General features: G+C 40.1%; 1 protein-coding gene across 1 annotated transcript in view; it reads left to right on the top strand.

The window, feature by feature from the left end:
- The window catches only part of LOC117807144 (pyruvate carboxylase, mitochondrial-like), a 408892-nt gene that overhangs the window by 211058 nt on the left and 170727 nt on the right, over window positions 1-27107 (top strand). Inside the window, exon 12 of the mRNA XM_034676222.1 lies at window positions 4466-4648. Within this exon, the coding sequence (XP_034532113.1) occupies window positions 4466-4648 (183 nt within the window). The remainder of the gene's footprint in view (window positions 1-4465; window positions 4649-27107) is intronic.

Here is a 27107-nt window from a genome sequence, read left to right as displayed (position 1 = left end):
GTCACTTTAACACAGCAGGCTACTCTAACAGCCGCATCACTCTTGTGTGTATGCTTGGCCTGCTGTGTTAAGGGTTGAAATGGAACAATCTTAAAATATGGTTTGTTCACAGTAAGGAAATATTTAATGAATAGAGGGAAAAGTAAACAGAGTGTAGTTTTTCCCAGGGGCATTTGCTCAGAGGAAGGTTAGCAACTGCCTCAAGACTACTGAGAAAACAAAGTGCCCCACAGCCTGCGAAATGTGGCTCATCCAAAGCACTCGTAAATGTTCCTCTCATGAATTCTAGTTTACAAAACACTTTCATGAGCAACAAAGAAAAACCCAGGAAGGAGAAATAGAACGGTTCTCTGTAAATGTAGAGTTTCTCGCAACGCCTCTGCTGCTTTCTGCAGTGAGGGTATGTCATTCAGGGGTGTACGATGTAGCAAAAATATCATGTCATGATTTTTAATTTTTTTTTAATCACTTTTCCTTTTCATGGGTATTTCTAATACAGCCCTTAAGAATAACAGACCATTTAGGCTGAAGTACTTTTTTGAACAGATTTTAATTTAAGCGCAATTTTGCCAACTTGTTCCAAATACAACGTGCAGAAAAATAAAATGTTGGCATGGATAAAACTTCAGGGACACTTTTTTTTGCTGAATTCAAAAATGAACGAAAAGGCAAACAACAGCAGCATTCAGGTAGAGTGCACGATTGCTACATAACAGCCATCTTATCAGACCAGCATAATAGTCTGTTTATATTAGTCACCTCGCTTTCTTTCCGAGATAGCACTCAGCACATAACCATTCATTTTAGTAATAAATGACTAGTACTTATTACATTAATTTCACTTTCTAGTAAGATTCAAATCACCATCATCAAATGGTGTTTACTTCTATAGGATTGCTACATGATTGAAGGGTTGTGCAAGTCCCACTGTGTTTGTGTGAACATTCTAGAAAGCTATAAATAGTGTTCTATTACTCTATTCGATGTATAAAGAACATTTTGAAGCAGGTCAATCGGTAGTTAAGGCTCAACATTTTGACTGTTTCCCTATGATTGGCGTCATTAAAGTGGGACTAATTTACCTTCAAATAAAAGAGTTTCATCCAGAGTTTAACACAGGGAACCATACGTGTTGTTTTTGTTACTGGACAAGGTCTCTGACAAAGTAAAAAAAACAATTCCTGTGAGGCTTAGGTAACAGCCAATATTTTCAATAAGATAGAATAACTTTAACTGAGAAGATATAAAAGAAACTGTCTTTGAATCATCCCTAAACTCATACTTCTACTTCTGTTGTCCCTAAATGGGGGAATGAATTGTCCAACTTCATTCGATCTGCAGAGTCCCTCTCTACTTTCAAAAGACAGGTAAAGACCCAGCTCTTTAGGAAGCACTATGCACTTAGCTAGACTGTTCTCCACTGTTGTCCCCAGTGGCAGATCATGTCTTCCAGCTACAGTTGACTCACACTGTCCTGCTCTACTCTGGGAATCTGTGTTCAGCTCTTGAGTGACCCAGCACTTGGTACTTTGGTCATTATTGTGGTGATGTTAATTGTTGATGATGATAATGGAATGTCTTAAATTGTTTGGTTGCTTCATTGTAGATGTTCCTTATTTTATAAAAAAAAAAAAAAAAAAAGATCCTTATTTATTTTTGTGCATTGCCTTTACACTGCTTGGCAGTACCTGCACCCAAATGGACTTGAAGCACTTTGTTACTCTTACTGATCTTGTTTCCTCTTGTCTAGATCTTTGCTTGCGTTGTTCTTGTTTTCGTATGTATGTCGCTTTGGATAAAAGCGTCTGCTAAATGTTATTGTACATAGCCATATAGTATAGTACCCATGCAGGAAGAATCTGCCGCCGTCTAATCTCCTCTGATCATTGTTTTATTCTGCTTGATTGACATCTGACTAAAATAAGCATGTTAAACACAATCTTAACCACAGTTAAAGTTCAATTTGAATTTGTTTCAAGTTATAACCAAAGGTTGGTAAGCATGTCAGTGCATGATTATTTGCATCATGAGTGACCCCCTGTGTTTGCCTTTACCATCTTTGCATTGCACTGCGTCCGTGTGATCTGACACCGAGACACACAGGGTCTGCAGCGCTCATTTTGAGTGGATACACTGCTTAACTCAAAACCCTGAGAACTTTGAAAAATATACTGCTGTCATGCTCAGTTTGTGCAGCTTAATAATGCAGTGGATTCACTCAGTGTGGTGGACATGCCAGCATGTGGTCTGCATCAGAGCGCTGGGTCTGTGCATTTAGATACAATGTCGACTTGTGTCCAATGCGATGAGAAGAATGTGTCGATACTTGGATCTCTCTTCATTGGCAGATCATCAACACATTGTAATACTCACTGTTTATGTGCCTCAGTAAATTATAACTATTAAATGTATTAACATACTGTTACTCTCATAGATAGTCATTTTTTATTCCATGTAATATTTAATTATTCTAATACTTAAGGAAAAGGCCACTCAGCAGACATCAGGGTTTGTATTTAATCTTCTCATTTTCTATTTTTACATCTGTCCCCACCTCAACTGTATCCCTCATGTTTACTCAAACATCATTCTGTCCTCATAAAATCTTTAGCATAAGTGCAGCAAGTGAAGTTGTAATGTGTTTTAACTACATCCTTTTGAAAGTTTCAAAAGGGAATCTGTTATAATCATGTTCTGCAAATTTAAAACCTTCCCTCTAATTTCAAAACACATTTATTCCATGCAGAGTAGCTTTCAGAGTCATTCACATGCACATCATTAAGTGTGAGATCTACTTCAGTGACACTTAAAGTGCTGATGACCAGCCTTGAGCCTTTAAAAATCAAAGAGGAGTGCTGGGCTTCGTGAAAATCACAACCTGGAAATTGGGGCTTTGAGCCTTGAAACGGCGTTCTGCACAGGTGTAGAGAATGTGTGTGCGTGGGCATCGATACTCATGACAAATTTTCCTCTGCCTTAACATCTCTTTCAACTTAGTCTCCATTTTATGTTGAAAAAGATCAGAACTCTTTCTAAGTGAGGGCTGAGTCTGTGAACCTGAGCCAAACTTTGAAATATTAAACCTCAATTAAAAATACCTTGATGTCCACTCATGGCATTAATTTAGCATTCAGCTTGATACAGGTTCAACAGCAGTTTGATATCTAAAATTTACCTTTATTTTCGTGACTCAAAGTGTCTGTTTGGCCCATTTTGTCTGCTGTTTAAGCCTGTTTTAATTAAAAACAGGTACTGTGCACTAAAACACACCCTGGTTTTATACTCGCCTCATTATGGATGGCCCACTTTCCTTGACTGCTATACCGTCAACCATTTGTCATAGTCCAGTACTATCATAGCACATTATGCTAATGTGCTTTATGGTGGAAATTATACAATACTTTGATCATTTGAAGCAGTTTGAGAGGAAATGCTTTGAAGAATGGGGCAGAATCACTCCAGATAAAATGGTTGGAGCTGTAAAGAGCAAAAGCATAATGAAAAAATACTGTTGGTCATAAATGTTGGCAGCTCTGCACATCTACATTGTCTAAAAATATTACCGGCATATCATCGGCACAACACAACATTGTTATAATTATAATTTCTGCTCATCCTTGTCTCCCAGCCCTCGAGGGTCTCCATATGTTGTAGTATTGGACAGTCCTCTCTCTCCTCTTAACATCTCTCCTCGCTCTCTGCTCTCCTGCCAAGTGGTTTCGCAGTAGTCCAGACTCGCTGTTTCTATCTCATCTCACGCTTGTTTTCTCCCCTCTCATCTCATGCTTGTTTTCTCCCCTCTCATCTCCTTATTTCGCTCTTCTCGTTTATCTGTCTGCCATCGCCCTCCGAGTGCGGGTTAATTTACTGTACAGCAACCGACCAGATATGATGCTTCGTAATTCTGCCTCTTTCTAATCACAGTCCACTCGCAAGCCCTTTAACACATGCTGTGAATTGTGCTTAGGTATTCATACACTTGAGGAATTAGAAATCCTGCACCACTGCATTGCATTTGACTCTGTCTCCTGCACTTCACATATGATGGGCATGAATATGAATTCCTGCAAAAACATCTGGGGGAAAAAAATGCATCCACTCAGATTACCAGCCCACGTAAGCTGGGACATCAATAGTAGCCAGAATGACAACAGGAAATCTCAAATGAAAACTTGTGCAAGTGTTTTTCTTGCCAACTGCAGCAGATTTCACCTTCATAAATCCACAGGAACTGCTATGCCTCCAAATTACATTCACTTGGTGTTAATGAACAATTATTCATTGCAATTTGCAGACTCTCCCTTCAGAATGTTAAGTAAGACAAAACCTATTTTGAATATTCATTTACCCATTGCAGTCATCACATCCTTAAAGTTTTATGTATCAACAATGAACCAGCTGTAGACCTTTTTTTTCTGTCACATGAGGTCCTTCACTCTTTGCTCTCATGCTCTCTTCCTGTCAGGTCTTCCGCAGCGGCGAAGGCATGGGCATCCGTCTGGACAGTGCCTCCGCCTTCCAGGGTGCTGTCATCTCACCCCACTATGACTCCCTCCTGGTGAAAGTCATCGCCAGCGGGAAGGACCTGCCGACAGCGGCCTCCAAGATGAGCCGAGCGCTGGCCGAGTTCAGAGTGCGGGGTGTCAAGGTAGGACATCTGGCCTGTTGTGCTTGACTGTGACGCAGCTTTGTGCTCACATCTTCTGCTTCTACTTGCAGTGACTGCTATTCATGAGTAAGTGCTTCTTACACTGCACAGAATGAGATTGTGAGCGAGATTGTGAGAGACCCGGAGCGTTTGTTGGAGAGATACATTGTTGGTAGCTGCGATGTAAATGTAATGGTGTTCTTTGTATTGGTCTGCTGTAAGTGGCTTGATAAGTCCATCTCAAGCTATTCAAGCCAGTCCTGCATGGCTGAATAAAATGAAAGACAGAGAGAGGACCAGCTTTAAAGGTCTTTGTTCAGTTAATCAGCTGCAAAGGTAAAACAAGTCATTATGATTTTAAGTGCTTTGCTGTTTTCAGACACTTCTTACATCTTGTTCTGACCTGTCTAGCTGAATACATGCTTTCTCTCACTCTGATGTTCAGGGTGTTTTTTGCCTTGAAACATAATCTGTCTGTGTCTTAAACTGATGGATGCATCTCCGCTGAAAGACACAGGCCTTTAGTTTCAGGAGGGTTGTGCTAAACATTGTCAGCAGGTGCGAACAGTGTTGACAGACAGCAGCAGTGTCAGCAGAGCCTAACAGACGGAGAAGGTGGAGGTAATTAAAAATAATGAGCTGGCTCAGTTGTTCATGTTGCAGTCATATAACTGAATGATGTCATTAGCATCATCAGAAACCTTCTACACCTTTAACAGAGATTATTTTAATTGTTTTGTTTCCAGAATGGCTCATTTATCAAATCCATGTGGGGATTTATTACTGTAATGTTTGTGCCAATAATCTTAGAGTTATGCAGGACTTTTATTCTTTCGTACTGTCTTCAGCTGCAAAAACAGAAATCCTGTAAAGGTAGTAGTGATGAAGCACACTGAGCTAAAACAGCCCAGACTTGAGAAATTGGAAGATATATGCAATTTTTTGGTATGTCAATGTTCCAAAATATAGCTGTAATAAACCAAACAATGTAAAAGGAGAGCCAGTTTGAGTTCTGCAAAAACAGATGGCTGGCATTTTGTGAAAGCCATTTGTTGAGGTATATGATAAAGAAGCAGGCAGTATGGTAATTCTGATTCCTGCTTTATTTACTTCACACACTTAATTTTGCACATTAGCAGCTTCACTTTTCACCCTGCAATTAAACAAGCAACTGTACATCTGACATCTGCACTGAGCAGCACAGATCTTAAGTTAATTCAGATGTGGATTTTGGATTAACCCTAACCAGTTTCCACATTAAAGCCCCTGCAAGGAGATTTAAGTGGTTGTGAAACATTAAAAAACTGATATCAGTGCATCCTTAGGTCCTACAACAGCAAACAAGACCACCAGCAACAAGCTTAAAGATTGATATATTGTTATTTTTGATGCTGGAGACCCCTGCGAGGGGGTAGGTGTCACACTTCAGAATTGACCGCATGCTGAAGTAACAGCATATTTACTTTTCATCAACCAAAATTCACAACGAGTGACACATTTGATAAAATAAAACAGGATGAGATGCTGTACTAACTTGTAATGACTAGGACAAGGTCAGGAAAATAATATAATGGATAACTTTGCCCACAGGGGGCGCCACAAGTGACCAAAAGCAAAAGTTGCTGACATAAGCTTTAAGTATATTCATTACAGTATATAAAGTTTGTTTTGCACAGCTTAGAGATATATCCTAGTAATTAAGACCAGGTGATGTTGATATAAAGTTGTCTTCGTAAATCAGGAAGTAGAGCGTAAGAAAAAGAGCTCTGTAATGTTTGCGACACCACAGTTAAAGAAAAGCTCTTCATGTTCTGTTGTTGCACATCAACAGAATCAATGTCAGTCCTTGTTCGTTTAAAATAATTGAATGGATGACCTCACATCAACTGACTAATGATTAAGCAACTTGTTTGTTTTGTGCTTTCAGTAGCTACAACACATCTAATGAAGAGTACTGGTGTGCATCCGTACATATAGTTTGGATCACTTGTGTGTCTGCTTTGATGTATTTCACACAAGGTTTCCTACCTGCAGTGAGATGAAATTGGAGCCATAATAAATAAAGGGATTACTGCAGTGGGTGGAACTCTAAATTCTATCAACCCAATCACAGTAATTCCTCGGTCTGTTTTGAATTAGTCATGATGAGGTGAAATTGCAAGTCAAATTGGTCTTCTCAACTCTAATTTCTCATTTAACTTGGAGTGCACTTTACAAACTGTCAGCAGATTTAATAGATTAATTTTCCCTTCTGATTGAGTCAAAGCATTTGGTGTTAGCTGAGACTTGATGGGCTGGTGGACATTTCCCTTTGTCCTCATGGCTGTGGATCATGTAAACACGCACTCTGGAAAGTCAACCTGACATAGCTTTGATAGAGCGGCTACAACTGAAATCTTTTTGTACGACAAACGATTTAACAGTGGAATAACAGACTTCATTTGTTTAGTTAAAGCTGGGGTTGGTAGTCAGATTTAGAAACACTTTTTGTAATACTGGTTGAAATGATCTTTATGTCCCAATGGCAATCAATACATAATGTGTTCTTAAAAAAGAGGGAAAAAAGCAGCTATCTACAGCTGGAGTAAACCTGGGAAAACACCAACCAATCACTGCCATCAGGATCCAAATTATGAAACCAATCAAATCCCATCCTGCCGTTCTGCCCGCCTCCTGCGCGTACATTTCATGTTTGTTTGTGTTTTTAACTTTCACTATGATAATGTTTTGGTGTTTTCTTACTGCTGAGTGAGACATGAGTTGACGTAGTGCAAAACACAAACAATTTGCTGAGAACTGGTTCTGAATCAGTCACGATCATATGGTCACGAATCAGCGGCGCTTGTGCATGTGAGCGGGAGCGTCGTTTTGGAGGAGCTCCGATGGGAGGGGGGGCAGGGGTTAGACGGAGTTCTGATGAAATGCTACATTCAAATTCATGCTAGTTTTCTGTGGCTACTAACCCTAGTTTTGAGGACAAACCTGCAAACAACCCTCCTACATGTCCTTATCAGTGGAGAAATGTATATTCTTCACCATCAAACAAGTACAAATACTTAGTATTGCAATGACATCAGCAGAGATGCGAGCACTGATGCAAAGAGCACCTTATAACTTTTACAAGGTCTTGAATTAAACATGATTCTCTTAAAAAGCCGATGGCAGCTCTTTTCAAAGATGCTGTAAGAAACTTAAGCAAAACAGGCCTCTATTCATATATTCTGAAACCATTAAATCAAAGTCTGCCAGTTGTTCAGAGAGGGCTGCATGGATTTAATGTCCCAGTGTTAAATAAATCCAAGTACCTGTGTCCTTGCCAACAAATGCTCTCACAGACAGACGTTCTCATCAAAGTAAGCTGCTTTTTTTCTCTGCATTGATGTAGATTCTGTGCTCCACTTTGTCACCGATTAAGGCACAGTTGATCATCTCCCTAGTGCTTTTTATGATCTGTAGCCGAATAGCCCTGAGGTATTGTACTTCAAGGAGTCTTTTAGATCATTCCCTCAGGGTTCCCCAAATCACCATCTGAGAAGCATCCTCAGCTGGTAAACACACTCTTCAGCTCTCCTCTGTCCTTGTCTTCTCCTGTTTCATAATCTGTCATTGTCTTTTTAAAAAGAAACAAACTAGTACAGTATACTGAATACAGTCAGGACTCAGGTTTCCTTTCTTGACAGATATTTTTACCACACCCACCAGGCACAACGTTAAAATTTGTTACTGTTCGTCTTCTCCAGTGAAAACATTCAATACCCTATCAGAAGGCTGATAGGTGAATGTGTGTGATCATCGCTGTTCATCCCGCCTCCCATCTGTTGATGATTTATTCATCTCTTTAAACAGATACAACTAGAAACAGAAAAAAGTGAACTCTGCTCACTGCTGTGTTGCAGGAGCTAATTACCATAGAGATTTCCTGCTTACTTGGAATGTATCAGAAATAATGATGATCTGAGTTTGCAGTTTTACTTTTTACAAATCTGCATCGTGATTTTATTGCAACAAACTTGAGAAAGAAAATAGGTTCAGGCCTCATACTAGGGATGTGCACTTTTAATCAACTGAACTGTTAGACCTTTGCAGCAGGATTACTAGTCAGTTAAATAAATTCAAAATGTTCTATTATTGTCGTCCTGAAATACCAGTCATGTTGTGTCTAAGCTGTAGTTCAGCCACCCGCCACTAGTGAGGGCTGTAGGTCTGGATAATGGCCACTGCCATAATGTCATAGTGGTCTACTACCTGGATGTTAACAAGCACAGATGACCGATGACATTGCACAGCATATGTTGATCTACATAATGAAGACAAAGATGAACTTGCACAGAGTAATGTGTAATCTGAACAGGCAAGGCGGACCAATTTGACATTCTTCCCCTACAGACTCTGTGATCCTGTATTCAGCCGTGTCAAATAAATGAGTTTGTCGGAATTCAAATTTCGGTCTAAACGACTAGGAAATTAGTCACTCTGAAAAATCTCTACTTCACATAGCTGAAGTAAAGCAGAGTGCAGCCTCTGTGTAACTGACAAAACAGGTTTAAGGAATGAGTCCAAATTTGAGTCAATGGGTTGATCAGGAAATTGAGGGAATCTATTTTTGACAAAATGCAGATTTGTAAATACCTGAAGAAATGCTGCTTGGGTAGAGAACATTTTTTCAGATAACTGTTAAAAAGATGCAAATGTGTTGTCAATGTACAAGTCTTTGAAAGTCTTAAGGCCCAGGTGGAACCAAATATTGAACGCACTATCTACTTAATATGGAGGGTAGGCATGGTTCGCAGTCATTGGGGCTGATACAGAGTATGTTTGTAGGCCAAAACAACTTTTAAACTGATTCCAGATTTTCAAGGTAGCTCTGACAACTATATTTTGTGTAACTCACTGTCTATGGTTTAACTGAGACCTACGTGAAACAGATGAATGATGGGGAGTAGTGGTGCAACGGATCATCGTTGATCCGTGATCCGTACGGATGCCTCTCCACGGATCGGCACGGACGTGGTCCGCGGATCGGTTGATGAAAAAAGTTGCGCATGTTCACGTGATGACCGCATGTTCATGGTCATGGTAAGTGAAGGAGCAGAGGAACTTGAAAACCATCCTGCAACTTTTAAGTCACATGTATGGGAGCATTTTGGTTTCCCTGTGAATTACAGTGAATGCTGAATGTGCTTGAGCCACGTTATGAAATTCCGTCGAGCACCCACTAGACTAGAGGCCGTCAATACGCGGCCCGCGGGCCACATCCGGCCGCCTATTTGTGGCCCCCGAACTGTTATTCCTTCACTCTGTGTTCTGGTCGTGTTTACCGGGACTTGTCTCCATGTCAACTATACGCAGACAGGCTGTTACTGGGTCACTTAGAGTCAACTGCTGCGAGTGCAATTTTTAACTTTCACTTTCATTTATGGAGAAGTACATATATTGGCACTTTGCCAGCTGTAGGACCCTAGAATGCACGAAAACGGTGTGTTCAGTTTGCACCTCAAAGAAAAGTGGACGGTGAAAATCAGCAAATGAAAGAAGAATGGAGTGAAACTTTTGAAGTTCCTCTGCTCCTTCACCTGCCATGCCATGAAATGCAGTGAATGAGGCAGGACTGGGCCCACAGTAAATTTTGAGTTGATGGTTGTTTTTATTTAATGGGCAAAAGTTTAAAAGTGTTTTACAAAATAAATGGAGGACAAAGTTATATTTGTCTTTTTATTTTTTATTTTTTTTGCTGATCCGAAAAATGATCCGATCAGTGACTCAAAACCGTGATCCGATCAGAACCGTGAGTTCTTTGATCAGTTGCACCCCTAATGGGGAGTGAAAACACTGCAGGGAAAAAAGAAGTATTGGCTTGAAGTTGTTGAATTGCTGGTTACACCTGAATTACTGAAAAGTTGGCATCCATTCTAAGAGGCTGATGATGATAGACGGTAATTGCTGATGAGATTTGAGATTGCTGGAAACCTAAAATATTACCAATCCATTTGAACTTCATTGAACTCCATCCAAGCCTGGATATTTTGGGTTTTCTACTGCTCTATAAAGCATGTTCTGAAGGGTTATGTTTGAGATGTGATGTCATTTTGATGTAGACTCCTAACATCATGCAGTGAGTCATTCCTCAGTATCAAGGCTATATAAGCTTATTTATTTCATTAAGCTGGCATCTTAAATTACAGTCAGCACACATTGCCGGCTACGTTAAATCTTAAAGACCTGGAGCATGACTTATCTACAGACCTATTAGGGTGTATGCATGTAGCAAATGTGACCAAAGAAAATGTTGTCCTGAAGAGGAATTGTCGTTCAATATGTCCTTGTTTGTGAGCAGCAGCCTCAGGGAGTGTTGCTGCTGCTGTGCTGGAATGTCACCAGAAGGAAGCCAGAGTGTTGGCAACAATTCCAAGTCCTGTTAATGCTTTAGTCTGCTCACAGAGATATGACACTGCAGGCTGACATCCTCATAACTCCAAGTTTGTTCTGTTTATTTTCCTCCTGATGAAGAAAGTGTCGCTACAGTAAATCTAAGAAACACTCCACTGTCTCTTCAGGTTGTGACTTTGGTGCCTCCTCTAGTCGGTGCAGAACCTCTGGATGTTAAGTGTAGTGTAACCTTTAAATTCAGGTAAAACAAGATTTCGTCAACTAAAGTTTGAGTCGCTTGGTTGACACTTGACGACATGCTGCTCTCTGTTGAGTGGAATTATGTTTGGCATTTCAGAAAGCTGTCTTTATCTCCTGCTTCTGTGTATGTGTGCATGTGTGTGTGTCGCATACCACAGTTTTGTGTATGTGTGTGTGCGTTGCATACTACAGCTTTTTGTATGTGTGCACATTTGGGAGTGTCTAAGGAAGTAAAATGTCAGCCTTTCCAGTGGCCGGAATGGAAAGAAAGGAGGAAAATGATGGACAGGAAAGGGACGGGGCACATGGCGAGCTGGTAAAGATAGATAGAAAGAGGAGCATGGGGGGGCAAAAGGGCAATCAAGATCTGGAAAGTGTAACAAAAAATGACAAGAAAGATGGTGCGTCCTTAGAGGCCAGTACACCGCCAGTCATGTTTTGACTGCGATGCAAATGGTTGGATGAAGCTAAAAGGTTAAGGATTGAATGATGTTCCTTGTGCTCAGGGTATAGTCTTTAGAGTCATCACCCAATTTTTCATTTAAAAATAGACTCTCAAGGTCACTGGCAATAAATTACAGACATCAGATTTATTCTTCCTGCTAAGCATCTGCTTACCTTAGCTGACTGTAGGCTAAACTGCGCTCGCAAACAGTTAGCAGCTGTAGCAAGGCAGGGTAAAATATGAAGTCATGTGTGTTGGGACTAGGGTTGCCAACTGTCCCGTATTAGCCGGGACATCCTGTATATTGGGCTAAATTGGTTTGTTTCATACGGGACCTCATTTGTCCCATATATTGACTATTAACTCTTGTAAATACAGCAGACTGCACTCTACAGATCCTAGATCAGATAAAACGGCAGTGGCAGATCATGTGCCAATCACACCGCCTGTCATCCAATCACAAAGGATTTTCTCTTTGATGGCCATTAAATGGTCAGACTCAAGAAACAGATGCAGCACAGAGCTGATCAAAAATGAACTTCAGATATCTGTAAACTGTGACGTGTCATGTAAGGACTTCTCTCTGGCTGTGCAAAAGGACAAAAGACTGATTGAGTCAGTCAAGAGCAGCAAAAAGTATCCATGAAAAAGTACATTTGGTGAGTCATACTTCTCTTTTGCATTTAGTTTTTCTTTTGCCTGTTTTTTGATGTAAAGAGCCAAATTGTTTTTTCTTTGAGATTTATAAATATGAGGTTGCAATATAACACAGTAAGGATTAAAGGGAATATACACACTTTCTGTACTTCCAGTTGAATCAGAATATGAATATACACTGAATTCACACATCATGCCCACACCACCATCGTCCACCTGTCCCTTATTTAGTAGTGAGAAAGTTGGCAAACCTAGTTGGGACAAGATAAGAGAGAAATGCAACATTAAAAAAATAAGAGCTGAAGTAGAGTTGCGTGAAGACAGGCCTTTCAAAATATGATTAGAAGTGAAAGAAACATGTTAACAAATGTGTCCACACTTTCAAAACTGTAGCTGTTAGCATGCTCAGCTAGCTTTATGCCTGTGTTTTAGTACAAAATCAAATATGTTGGATGGCTAATGTGTTCAAAACACTAATGCTTTTTGATGTCATGTGCTTTGTACATACAATGTCTGTCCTTTTTTATGTTTCATATTATTGAAAAGTACTAAAGCAAAAAGGACTGATTTGGCAATAAGACTTTCAACCAAAAGCTGCCATGAGTGAAAGAGAGAGAGCATTAGTGGTCTAAATGAACACAAAGCAGAGAAATTTAATGTAACATTCTGATTGTTTCACTGCCATTCAACTCCAAACTCTAAAGACCTGATAGAAACATCCACACTAAGAGGCTGGGTTCTATTTTTGATGCAGCTATTCTTCATCTTCCACGCTGTCTCTTTGCTCGTCTCACCCTTACCTCTGTGATACAGCTGCAACACAACTCACTCTCCTCATTCACTGGTCGGCAAATACTGAAAACCCTGATAAGTCTTCTTGGACTTAGGTATTTCCTAAAGGTGCACAAGTTGTATTTGTGTGTTGCCGACGGGCAGAGTGTAGAAGAGACAGAGAGGGTGATGTCACCTGATCAATGTGTTTTCTTTACCTCCTGACCAGCAGAACGTTGGCTGTGGGCTCTGCACAACGACTGACGCACAAGGAGAAAATCATTCATTCATCGTACAGACAGGGGGCAGATTGTCTGCAGATAAATACTTAACCACACATTTAAGACCATGTGTGGAGTTTTCAGCGGCTTATGAAACAGACTGAAATAACAGTGATGCTTATTTATGACCAACAAATGCAAACTTGACAATTAACTGACTTTTTTAATGTATTATAATTGATTATGCCTGAACTCACTGTGAGGGGGTGAGGTGTCAGCTGAGATGACTTACAGCACTCTGAAGACACAGCCTTTACCTGTTTTCTACATCAAATGTTCACAGAGACTGCAGAGATAAGAGGTACTACTTTGTCTACGGGGGGCGCCAAAATCAACATAAACGAAAAGTTCCATATAGGAGCTTTAAATTGGCACAGTACTAGGGAAAACCATATCAGTATGAAAGTTCTAAATCCTAGTAATATGACGACCCTTTAGCCATAGAATGCAATTGTATGTCAAAAACGTGTGCTCATGTACAAAAGCTTTGTAATATAGACACATTAAGACGTCAGCGAGAGAATGCATTTATATCCACACATGGGGCCAACAGCTTGTTAGCTGGGTAGCTGGAGTTGATGAAATGATGTGTAACATTTATAGAATATTGACAGTTGCAGGGTAGAAATTATTCACCAGCTTTCACCTTCCTTGGTCTAAAATTAAAGAGCTGTCATTAAACTAAAACCAAAGTGTTTCAAGTGGTAAATCTCCCCAGGAGGAAAGGTGTCACCTCTCAATTAGACATATGAGTACTTTTTGTCTATTCCCCAAATAAGAAGCACTGACTTGTGAGGTGCGTCAATGCAAGTTCAGAAACATCTGTCCTAGACAAATTGCTCTTCACACAGGCGGATGGTTTGTCTTGTCGCACCAGTTAATTACTGAATCCCTAATAAGCTGATGAAAAAAACAACTCCCTGATGAACGTCAAAACACTTCCAAACTCAGGGTTATATCACCCAGTTGATTCATGGACTTGTGCATTTGACAGAGACAGACAGAGATGAATAGTGTAGTGAAAAAAAACTTAGGGTCAACAAAAAGAAACGGTACAAGAAACAATATTTAGAAATGACGAAATCAGGATTCCTCACGCTTCCAACAAACTCCAGTCTTCCCAGTTTGGAGGAGATGTCTGCCAAGGTCTGACTACACATGATAAGCAGCATTGTAGCCCGATCCATCAGAGGTAACAAAGGACCAAAAGATGAACATCTCACGGCCTCCTGACAGAAAGTCTAGCATTTTTGATTATTCTTTCTGCCTTGTATGATGTGTTCCATCACGTCATTGACACTGACCAATGAGAGCAGATGTAGCTGTCACTACCATTTCTATCTTTTCCTGCTTAAATATTTGTCCTTTTTTACCTCAAGTTCACTTTGAAGGATTGACGGTCCAAACTCTTCTTGCGACCAAAGGACACATCCACTGTCTTTTTATTTCCTTTATTTTTGAGAAGCTTTTCCAAACACAACACAGCAAACATCATCCAGTCTTTATTGTGGGTGTCATCTTGCCCAGCCCCTTTTCTTGCTGTCATCACATCGGTCGGGTAACACCATGTAATCTGTCATGTCTGTCAGTCAAGTCACGGCATGTAATCGCCTAGTCTGACACAGTGCCCATCATAACAGACAAAAAAAGATCATGTAGTCTGACCTCGGCATTAAAGAAACAGCAACATTTGGATGTGAAAGCGTGTGAAAGCGTGTGTGAACGTGTGTGAACGTGTGTGAACGTGTGTGCATGAGACTCCCTGAGAGTAAGTTTTTCACAAGTCATTTTTGTAGCACTAGGGGCTTAGCTTTAGGCTCTGTGGTATCATTGCTTCTCATTTTTACATCATCTGTAAAGGTGAGGGAGCTAGAGGTTACCTGAGGTTGTTGCACCCACCTGTGAGTGTGTGCGCTTGTCTTTTTGGAGGTGTGTGATGATTCCCATCAAAAGAGTCTCTTTGAAGAATTGTGTCGATGTTAAGCCTTATCGGAGCCGACCAGATCACAGACCAGATCCCATTTGAAGACCATGTCAGACTTGTCCATCTGTTTCTTATCTTAATTCAACAAAAGGAAAAAAAAAAGATATGTATCTTTTTTTATAATCACTGCCTTGCATGATTATTCACAGGGCACAGGGGTCTTGGTCCATCTTCTAAAGCAGGTCACAGTCTCTGACCCTGAGGAGTTGATTTAATGGAGGAAACTGGTCTCACTGCACTGTCTTTACTTCGTGCTTAAAAGATAAAATCTTCATTTGAAAAGTTCTTTGCTCTCAATTATTCAGGCTTAAATTAATTTTTGAAAAGTGTTTTGAACTATTATTGCATGGCTGACACAGCTGAGATTCATTATATAGAAGAACCATGCTTCATTCTGATGTAAAACCTTATAAGGTGTGTTTATTTATCTGCACTGTGCAGTTAGAGGAGCTGTCATTTATCAAAACACACTAATTATTTCCCCCCTCATTGTGTGACAGCTGTAGTGGAGTCCACCCTGAGGTCAAGTGTTTTGTTGCCACGTAAACTTTTGATTATGTCTACTGTGTGTGAGTGTGTCCTGTGTTTCCATGGTCTGGCAGAGAGCCTCATTCCCCATCGCCTGCATTGTCATGTCTAATTCTCTTATCATACACAAGGCCTTTTCATTTCTATCTCCACCTGTCAAGTAAACAACTCTCCCACTCCTTTTTCTTATCTCCTGTCATGCTTCTCCAACTCTCCACCAGTTTGACCTCTGTCTCCCTCCATGAGGAAAGTCGTGGTTGTCTCCTGTGTGTCTCTTGTTTTCACATCCCTGCCCTGAGCCTGCTGTTAATGGTTCGATGATTTTGTTACATGTGTTTTCTCAAGGTCTTTTTTTTTTGTGTACCCACAGCTCTTATTGATTTTTTGTATACCCGGAATCAATTAGAGTTCAACGTTTGCTTTTCTATATGTCATCCAGTTATCACTCCCCATCCATTATCTGTAATGCTTTCCCCATTCGGGGTCAAAAGGGGACATGGAGCCTAGCCCAGCTGTCTTTGGACGAGAGGCCGGTGCACCCTGGAAAGCTTGCCAACCTATCACTGGCTATATATGTTATTTATTGTGTTAGAGAAAAATTCCCAAAATGTATATCACATAGTCTAAGGTGCATGGAGCAAGCCACGTTGCATAATAAAGGTGCTTAGGGTAAGACGCATATACCTTATATCAATCCTCTCAATTTAAATTGAATGAATTCAAACAATTAGTGTTACCTCCTATGTTTCCTACACCTAGATGATACCTTAAAGGTAACCAATTCTACATTGTTTTCTTGTATCTGTATGAGAGCCATCCCCAATAAATGATTGAGACAACCTCTGCCCCCCACGTCTCATAACCTGCAGCCCCTGACACATGCTCTGCAGGTGATCAGACAGAGAGAAGTCATTCAGTACATACCTCATGTTGATGTATTGATTCAAGTCTGACGCCTCATGTTAAATATGACACTTGTCATTACACTGTTCACAATGTATGCACAGTGGGGCTGCTTTAGATGTCATTCTGCAGCAACAGTCTTGGATCAGATCTAATGTAACAATGAGTGAAACATTTCAAAATGCATGTTGGTCAGTTTCATAAAACGCACTGCTGGTGAATATTGTCAAATGATTTCTCTAATAGTAAAAAGATAACATATCAGATCTTGAAACTGAAACATATATTGTAAATTGAATGCCAGAAACACATTTAAAAACACTAGAAATGTTGTGCATTGCTTAAAAATAGAGCTGTAGAAACATTTCCCAAGTAACAAGGCACATTTGCAACAGGTTAGAAACATGACAGGGAATTAAAAAAGGGCGTATCAGAGAGGCAGAGGCTCTCAGAAGGAAAGATGTCCATGATCTTCCGGCCTTCACGTGGCACGGTACTAAAAAGCAGACAAGACTCTGTAGTGGAAATCACCACATAGGTTCAAAACAAATTCCAAAATCATTTTTATTGGAACGGACTGCCACTGCATTCACAAATACAGTTTAAAGTGGGACCATGCAAAGAGGAAACCATGTATAAACATGAACCAGAAACTTTGACGACTTCTCTAGACCACAGCCTATTGAAGACGGATTGAGGTGAAGTGGAAAACAGACTTGTGGTCTGATAAATTAAAATTTGACATCCTTTTTGGATTTCATTGACGCGACCTCCAACACTCTAACGAGGAGAGGGACCACCTGGTTTGTTATCAGCACAAGGTTCGAAAGCCAGCATCTGTAATGGTATGAGGCTACATATGCTGCCTTACAGACCATGCCCTTTTAAAAGGAGACCTTGAATATTTCAATTAGAAAATCCCATATGACATCCTGCATGTATTGCAACAGCATGGGTCCATAGTAGAGGACGCCAGGTGCTAAACTGGCCAGCAGTCCTGACTTGTCACTTATTGAAAACATCTGACGCACCATGAAACAAAAATACAACATGGGAGACACCAAAGTGTTGAGCAGCTGAAATCCTATATCAGGCAAGAGTGAGATAACAATTCACTTTTAAAACTCGTGAAACTGCTCTCCTGGGTTCCCAAATGTTACAGAGTATTATTAATAGAACCTCTGATTACCTTTGAAGGCCAGTATAAAAGTATGATGACTTAACTCGAGCTTTAAAGCCATTGGTCAGTGTTGCAACCATACTCTCTGCCGCCTCAATGCAGCAAATCACCAACTCTTTTCAAGACCAACCAAACCGTGGCAGCTTAGTGGGGGGAAAGTACATTTGTAAGTACACAGTACACAGTACAGTGCAGTATTTGTTAGATACAATGTGGATGTATGGCAGGGAATGAAAAGTGCATCAGATGAAAACCAGCAACAATTTTAAGCCAGTTAAGCTGGCTTGTGTGTTGAAGAGCCGAGTGTAAGATATGGAAGTGCATTTTTAATACAGCCAAAGGATGCTTTAAGTTTAGCCAAATTTAGCTCAAACTGCCAACATTTTGAATGAACAAAAATGAATCAGTGTCTGATTAAATATTAAATAAATCAAAGCGTTCCTCATTGATTTATTTTATTTAATCTTGTTCTACCAAAGAGGTAAGTTGTGCCGTGGTCAACAACCAATATAGCAAAATAGAAGCCAAACTCACTACAAGGCTACTCAAGGTTTTTGCAAGCAACATTCAAAGCTTGGCTCTATTTCAGAGTCACTATTATTGATTTGCTTTGAATTACTTGAAGCAGGACCAAAAAATACAGTTAACTTATAGAGTCCTTGTAGAATCAGAATGATGAGCAGGCTTTAAAAACTGTATCTGGAGCTCATAGAAAACCTATGAGTGGACGGAGGTCTTAAAGAACAGCATGGATTGAAAGACAGTTGAGGTAGATAACGTCAAGAAGTGCAGGTTGATATCCACAGGAGCTATCTACAAACATGGCAGAAACTAAAGAGCTAACCACGTGTTTTTCATGGTGTCCTTTGCCTTGTTTTCGTCTCCTCACCAGTCCCTTCACTCTTGTCACAGCATGATAAGAGCTAACCGTGTAACAGGATGAACTCTTCTCCCTTCTGATCTGAAGTTAGCCTCATGTGACCCCCTGCATCATGTTCCAGAGCAGGAGTAGGCAGAACGCTGATCCTGGATCATTCACTCAGCATTTGCAAATAGGAGGAGAGAGAGAGGAAATCCATCTCATCTCTTACTAGTGAGAGGAATAAGAGGTTCTTACACGTTCTTATAGCACAGACACACACACACACACACACACACACACACACACACACACACACACACACACACACACACACACACACACAATAGCAGACACTGGTTTTGTCACACACAATCATATACACACTGACTTTAAAAAATGACACACTAATACTGTATGTGTCTCTTGAGGCTGGGTTATCTGTCTATCTCTTCCTCATTTCACACCTCCAACAACCACTCCCACAGCGCTTAATCTCACAAACTGTGCTAATTATCTGTGTGTGTGTTTGTGTGTGTGTGTGTGTGTGTGTGTGTGTGTGTTGAAAGATGCTTGCATTATACTGACTACCAAACTTAATACAATAATAAATGCACATTTCTACTTGCATATTGAAGTACACATTTGGGGAAAAGGTTAAAACAAGGAGAAGAATAAGAGACGCAAATTTAACTAATGATAGAGAGAGTGAAAAAACTTAGAGGGAAGGGATAAATAGAGGGAATGACGTCAAGGCCATTGGGATGCATAAACCAAGTAATGTGTGTAGGAAAAGTTGACACTGATGTAAAGTAAAAAGAAAAAAAAGAAAAAGAAAGAAATGACAGGTTCACATGCTCAATACTTTTTTAATGGTGTGAGAAGAGAGGCAGGACAACTCTTAAAAACTCTAACGTTGTGTGACATAAATCACCACATTTAAGGCCTAAGTCTTTTTACTTTGTGCTGACAAGTTTATGTCCTGCATCAATACTCCTTGATTAACAAAGAAAAGATGCACCAGAGTACAAACCGTGAAAGAAAAAGTGCCTATTTATAAATTCTAACAAGCCGTTTCCTGTGCCCTGACATTAAATGACCAGTTTTCTTCTTCTTCAATGCTTCAAACAGCCGTAAACTTATGCCAATAAGTGGAGATTGTCTGTTGTGGGTCTGAGAAGTTGTTCTTGTTGTGTGTTTATGCCATTGTGGTGCACAAGTAGGGATGTTAAGCCACTCATTTTGTTGATGTTAAACAGGAAATAAATTTACACTAACTGACGAGTCTTAAGATAAGAAAGAAAAGTCAAAATTGATCACATTTTGTTGAACACGGGATCACAGAGTAAATTCTGTAAAAATGTTTTGCCGAGCAATAGCAGAGCTAGCACCACCATCTTTCGGTCCAACTTGCAGGTTACTTAATTTAGCTGTGGGCATGTTGTCTTTTAATGGCTTGGACTGCTTATAAAATAAAAGACAGGGAAGGAAAGTCCAGTTGCCTTTTGGATGTAGCTTTGACGTTATCTGGTACTGACTTGCAAGAGCAATGACCCTCAGTTGTTTAGTAGACTGAATGCACTTATCCCCAGCCTACACAAAGTAAAAGAAAAACATTATATTTATGTTTAGCAAATTCCATTTCGTACAGGACAATATATATAGAGCAAATATGTAAATGTGCCCTGAATAGCATTACAAGCTAATTCTCAAATGTTTAGCTAATTTTTCGGGGCAGCTTGATACATAAAAACATATATTCAAGTGGTCCATAAATCACATTAAAGTCACAACAGCAGCTTTAAAGCACCCCGTAAAGTGAAGGAAGGCTATCCAATTTACTTTCTGTTACATTCGTTTTTTTTACTGTTAAATCCATAGACTGTGTAAAACACAGACGTCACCCATTGCCCCTAATTGTTAACACTGTTCATCTTTGTACTGTTGTAGACTCTCTCACTGGCTGTTTTTCATTTATAAATCTATTCTTGGACTTCTCCCTACATACTTGTGTGTACACGTGTAGAAACCTCAGCTGATATGGCCTGCACTCTCAGGACATCATACAGTTGCAGGTGCCGAGAGTCAGAACAGAACTGGGCTAAAAGGCTTTTAAATTTTCAGCCCTGTTTACCTGGAATGATGTGCAGAAGGACTTGAAACTGACACATCTTGTAACTCTGGGGGAATTCAAGTCAATCATAAAAGACAGAGAAACAAGGTCAATTGGATCTTGTGATTGCACTGTGTAATCATGTATCAATGTGAAACTGTGACAGTATTTTATTTGTGTTGTTTTGTGTGCTTGTTGTGTGTTGTAACCTGTTTTGCCCTGCCGTCTTGGCGAGGTCACTTTTGAAAAAGAGGTTTTAAATCTCAATGACTCTTTTATGTGGTTAAATAAATAAAGAAAGAAAAGAAAAGTTAGAAGACCTACTGTCAACTGACAACCATGGTGCCCTGCTTATTGGATAACTTTGCAGCCACATGTTGATATGAGACTGTTATTGCTGCCAAATGAATATCCTTTATTTGTAGGAGAGCCCTATGCTGCTAAGTTTGTATTACACTCAATAGACTGACATTAGCCTAGCTGTCTGACTGTAGCGCTGATTCCCATGGAATTAGCTCCCCACTGCTGCGTGTGAAGTTTTAAGTTAAAAGGAAATAAAACACAAGGATAGATGTATAAAAATCTAAGAAAAAGTGTTACAATTATGTTTCCTCTTAGGAACTGCAAGACTATGGAGTTCTTAAAAGAGTGGCTTATATATCCCGAGGCTGAAAGGTTGTGGCAGGTGAAAGGAGGAGAAGGGGGAAAGAGGCCAGAGGAGATAACTCTGAGAGAGGTTGAGTCGTTGAGTCGTTAAGATGACAAAGAGCAGAGAGGGTGCCACTACACAGCCACCAAGCTGTTTATTTCAACACATAGACACTAAACGCACAAACAATCACTCAGGAGCAACAGCTGCTTTATGGGGAAAACAATCTCACATATGTTAGTGCTTCCACACGAACATGACTTACCGACTCAAACTGCCACTCCAGCTTAAGACTCTGCTATCACACAGCACACACGTACACTTCCTAGAACGACATGGCGACACCAACACATCGTCTTCCGGCTAATCAAACGACTCACACAAGACAGATGTGTTTATAGCCACATCCAGCATCACACTGCAAAACACACACACATACACACACAAACAGCAAGTTCCAGCTGGATTGTGTCAACTGGGATGTTGAAGGCATAAAAGGGCTCGAAATCAGCTGTGACAAAGAGAAGGGGAGGAAGAGGGAGGCGGAGAGTGAAGAAGGAGACAGAAGGAGGAAGAGGGAGAAGGAAGAAGGAAACATGAAGAAGTTGGATGAGTGATGCTGGAGGAAAATAAGACAGAATAAAGACATACTCAAAGAGGAGGAGAATATGTCGGTGATGGCCTCAGAATAGAGGATTTAATTCGAATGGTACTCAGAGAAAGAGTTAGACAAATGTTGTTACTTCTCCCTGTTGGAATTTGTTTATACAGTTTAAGTACCATCTTCTTCTTCTGGCTACAGAAAACATATGGCTCCTGTTCCAAAATGTTTCTATCCACAGATTATGTTGCCATTAGTCTCAGTTAAAGAACAAATATGGAGCCTCTATGGCGATGTCCAAGGCTCTCACAGCTGGATGACTGCTCTTATAATGAGCATACCTTTGATATGTTATTCAGAAACACACTCTTCTGTTGATCTCTTGGAAGCAGTCACTTTGGGAACCCAAGGCAAGACTTTCTCTGACTGCTGGAATCTTTTCGGGCTGGCCGTCTTTGGAGATTACACTCTGTGACTCCATATTTCTTGGGTGCTCGAGAGTCCAATGACTCTGCTGACAAGATACCCGTTATCTTAAAAGCTGCACCATTACTTGGCCTAACTTGGTTCTACTTTTGGGCCACCTTGTTGTGGTGCCGTCCATTAACGAACATTTGCCATTCGCTAACGAATACTTGCTGTCCGCTAACGAACACTTGCCGTCCGCTAACGAACACTTGCCATCAGCTAACAGAAATTTGCATTGAGAAGTCTAGATCCTTTATGTATGACAAATTGTAAAGAACTCCTTTACGGCTTCAATGCAACTCCTTTAGGCTGATTCTACTCAATTCCCTCATGGTTTCCTTTCTGTGTCTTTATTTCCTCTAACCGTCTTGGTTTTGTTTGCTCCTCATCTTCACCTCTTCTTCATTTTCTGTGCATTTCCTCACTTTCAATGCGTCATTTCATCTTACGTAACACCACAGCTTGAGTTAACCAATGTGCCTGTACAAAAACAAAAGCATACACACCCTGAACCTCCCCTGTAGCAGTCTGGACTTCTGTTTGTATATTTATTTGTGATCAGTGTGTGCTCTTGAAACACAGAGGGTGGGGGAGCTGGTGAGGAGAAGGCGATGACCCTTAAAAGTGTGAAATCTGATTAGCTGTGTGAGTAATGTATCTTCCTGGGGGACCTGCTATCCGTCACAGCGTCTACGGTATGGGTCAACCACAGTTCACTTCCTCTCACTTCACAGCAGTAGGTGATTGCTGGTATGTGTGCTTAGTTTATTCAAATGATAGAACAGAAAAAATAGTTCTGAATCTGTGCGGGGAATGAATATTGGCCTGCTTGCTGCTGGTGAATAACTTTGAAATATATCACACCTTGAGTGGCTTTGAAAGAAGTCGTGTCTGAGTAAAAATTTGAAATTGCAGCTAAGTTCCATCGTGTTAGTGTAGGCAGCGAGTACACGTGGAAACTAAAGAGAGCAATAAAAGGCTTTGATTGAGAGAGGAGATGGATAATACTCACGATATGTAAAAACGGAGAGCAGAGAGCATGCAGAACATGAAATACAGTATATGTCACTTTTATTCACACACACACATCAACCTTGGACTTATTGAGACATTCAGAGAGGGACTTTGCTGCATGTGGGAGCACAAATATGCCAATTAGTTGAGTCTGACATATATTACCTTTTCATTACCCTTGTACAAAGTCTGTTTTAGTTCATGTGTGTGAGTAGAGCAGGTCATTGCACAGAGCACGATGGATCCTTTTATGTATTGATGATATGGCATCTTATATCCAGCCTTCTTCCATGCCAGATTTTTCATATATATGTTTATATATATATAAATATAATATTTAAAAGCCAAGTCTGAGCTTAAAAATAGCAACGGATTATGGATACATGATTCTTCTTTTTTAATGTCATGTACCTCTAATTTAATGGTTACGCTTCTTAAGTGTACTAAAAGGATTTCAGATGCTACAGAAAAAAATTAAACTTGAGTGGCAGTGTTAATGTTCACTGACAAGCCAAATTGACAGGTGAGGAGAAACTTTAAAGCCGACCCTTCAATGCATGGATTGAAGCTGTTTTCTCCTAAACTGTACGGTGCTTTCCACTATATCATACATTACAAAAATCAGTCCAAAGACATGGTCATTTGATATTAACTTGATAAAGTCATTAGGCTTCCTTCACTTACATCGTCTGAAGATTTTTCTTGAATTTGTTCTACAGAAGTTCCAAAGAGAACTCTAAGGCTGTTTGTGTACGTGTCCGTATAACTCCATGTTTGCACATTAGTTCTTAAATTGATTGATGCCATCTTTGTAAGTTTGAAGCCTGTGCCAGAGTTTCCTAATTGGCATAGAAAATAACCCCTCCAATGTCCATATAAGGGCATGAGACTGCAGTGCTGTGTGCATATATGAAAAATCACACAGGATTGAACAGAGATGAAGAGAGACATCAGGAACGTACAAATTGGACTCCGGGTCAAGAAATGCTTGATATTTTCTGAACGAGGTAGTGCTTCTGAAAGTGAAACACAAGCCGGCTGATTTACATTCTTTAGAATCTCTTATAGTGGGTACAAAAGGATACTATAAACAAGTACATATGGTGGTATGACTTGTTCAAGGACAGCTTTCATCAGAAACGCAACTCTGTAATGAGAAAATGACGCATGAAGTGAAATCAAAAGGTTTGATCTCAAACAGAAGGTGAAGAATTGCCTGGGACTGACGAGAGACTGCTTTACAAGTTTTTTTAACTGAATATGATTTGACAGAACTTTGATTTTAAGCCTCATAACGGCCCAATTAAAAATGAAGGCAGTTTTTCTTTGAAAGAACAACATGACTGCACATGAAGGTGTTCTTCATCAGAGCATTGAAGACCAACAAGAAGACGATAGCGAACGCAAGTTAGAAAAACTGCTAACTAAGTGTTCTTAAACTCAGCAGAGTCAGCAGCTCAAAACACAGCACTGTAGTCCATTATTACCATTATTGTCCTACTGGGGCATGGCTATTTGACTGGGATTTGTAATATGCATGTCCAAATGACGCTGTAATATCACCGTTTTCACAGGATCCGGTTATTACTGGTTCAGACGGTGTCTCAAGAGGTTGTTTTCAAAAGATTCCCCTCTGGTGCCTGAGCACTGTTTCTGTGTAAAGGACAAAATGCTGTGTACAGACTCTTAGGGTTGCCATTGTAGAATGAGTGAATGCATGACAATAAGTCATTAAACACCTGCTGGTTATTATTGGTATGAATAACTGTTTTCTTCAGCTATTTAAATTGTTACCTGTATTATTCCCCTGTGTAAGCTTGTACACATCAGTTTAGTATTTAGGCAGCTGTGGCTCAGTGGGTAGAGTCGGTTGTCTACCAATCAGAAGGCTGGTGGTTCGGACCCAGCTCCTGCAGTCACATGCTGAAGTGACTGCAGGGCAAGACACTGAACCCCAAATTCCTTCTGCTGTTGTTCAGCGGTGTGTGAATGTGTATGACTGAGATCAGCTCATAATGATGGTTTCCTTAATATAGCAGCCTCTACCATCAGAGAGTGATTGTTGTGTGAATGGGTGAATGTGACGAGTAGTGTAAAATGAGTGGTCAGAAAGACTAGAAAAGTGCTATATAAGTACATGTCCATTTTGCTGTTTAAACCAAACACTACATGATGGAATGAAAATATGACTACATTTAAAACATGTATCCATTTGGGCTTTCAAAGGATTCATATTTTTGAATGCGATAAATTGCAAGTTAACAATGGTCAATCATGCAAAAATTGCAAGGAGGGTGATTGGTGAAGGATGGTCATTGTTGTTGATCAGGGCTCCACCTGCACACTCTACTAAGGCGTCTTTACCTTAATGAAACAAAATATTTTCAGAGGTGGAGTCCATGTCTGATTAAAACAATCTCCTGATGTGTGCTTCACATGTAAAAAAGGTGACTACAACATAGAAAAAACTGTCCTGGCAGTCTCCTCTGGTGTATTTCCGTGAAGCACAATTTAATTGAACATTTGCACCTTTATAAATTGAGACGTGTTAATGACCAAAGATATTTACAACAGACTCACTGAGCAGGAAACTTCCTCAGAGTTCTAACACAAAAAGCAGACTGCATTAATTAAGCTTTACCTTCAGTATGCTGTCATATTCTGATGCAGAGAAGCTCCAGAGATAGCAGCCCAAACTGTTTATTACCTTGTTTTTTTACCTCCAAATCACAGCAGGATGTGTCGGTAAAAAGTGAAAATAAACCCCAGTTGAAAGTGGCTTTGAGCATGAGATGTGGAGCTGCCATGCGTAGTCATGAATATTGAGACTCAGCTGCAGCGACGTGAATACAAATGCATACACCAGTCCCTCCAAACAAACAGGCACCCAGGAGTGTGGTCCAGGGGGTGATGGGAGTTTTAATTAAGGGTGGGTACACACACTGATTAATTGATATGTTCTAATAACCTCTCTCTCTCAGAGGTTTTAGGGCTTAATCATCTGTTACACACCCACACACACGCACACAAACATGAATACAATCTACCATCAGAACAATTAACACACTCAAAGGTTGTGTTTCTTATTTAGAAGGTTAAACAACAAACAGAATGTACAATTACTGCGATGCAAAAAGTTCAGCTCTTATTGTTTCATGAGATTGAACATCTTGATGTCTCAGAGGTTAGTTCTAGCTTTTATAATTGGTGCAACCATTCTCTGGACTTAGATAATTAAAAAAAATCCTCTTGAGATGCTTTATTTCAGAGTGTTTTGAGAACAGGGAAGCTCTGCCTGACTCTGAACTGTGTATTGAAAGAGAACCATGGCAATCAGACCAAACTTGCCAACCAGCTTCCCCAGACGCTCCCGGTAGCT

This window comes from Notolabrus celidotus, chromosome 23 (assembly GCF_009762535.1).
Source record: "Notolabrus celidotus isolate fNotCel1 chromosome 23, fNotCel1.pri, whole genome shotgun sequence".
NCBI lineage: Eukaryota > Metazoa > Chordata > Actinopteri > Labriformes > Labridae > Notolabrus > Notolabrus celidotus.
Note: the sequence above shows the minus strand (reverse complement) of the source record. Positions and strands in the feature narration are given on the sequence as shown.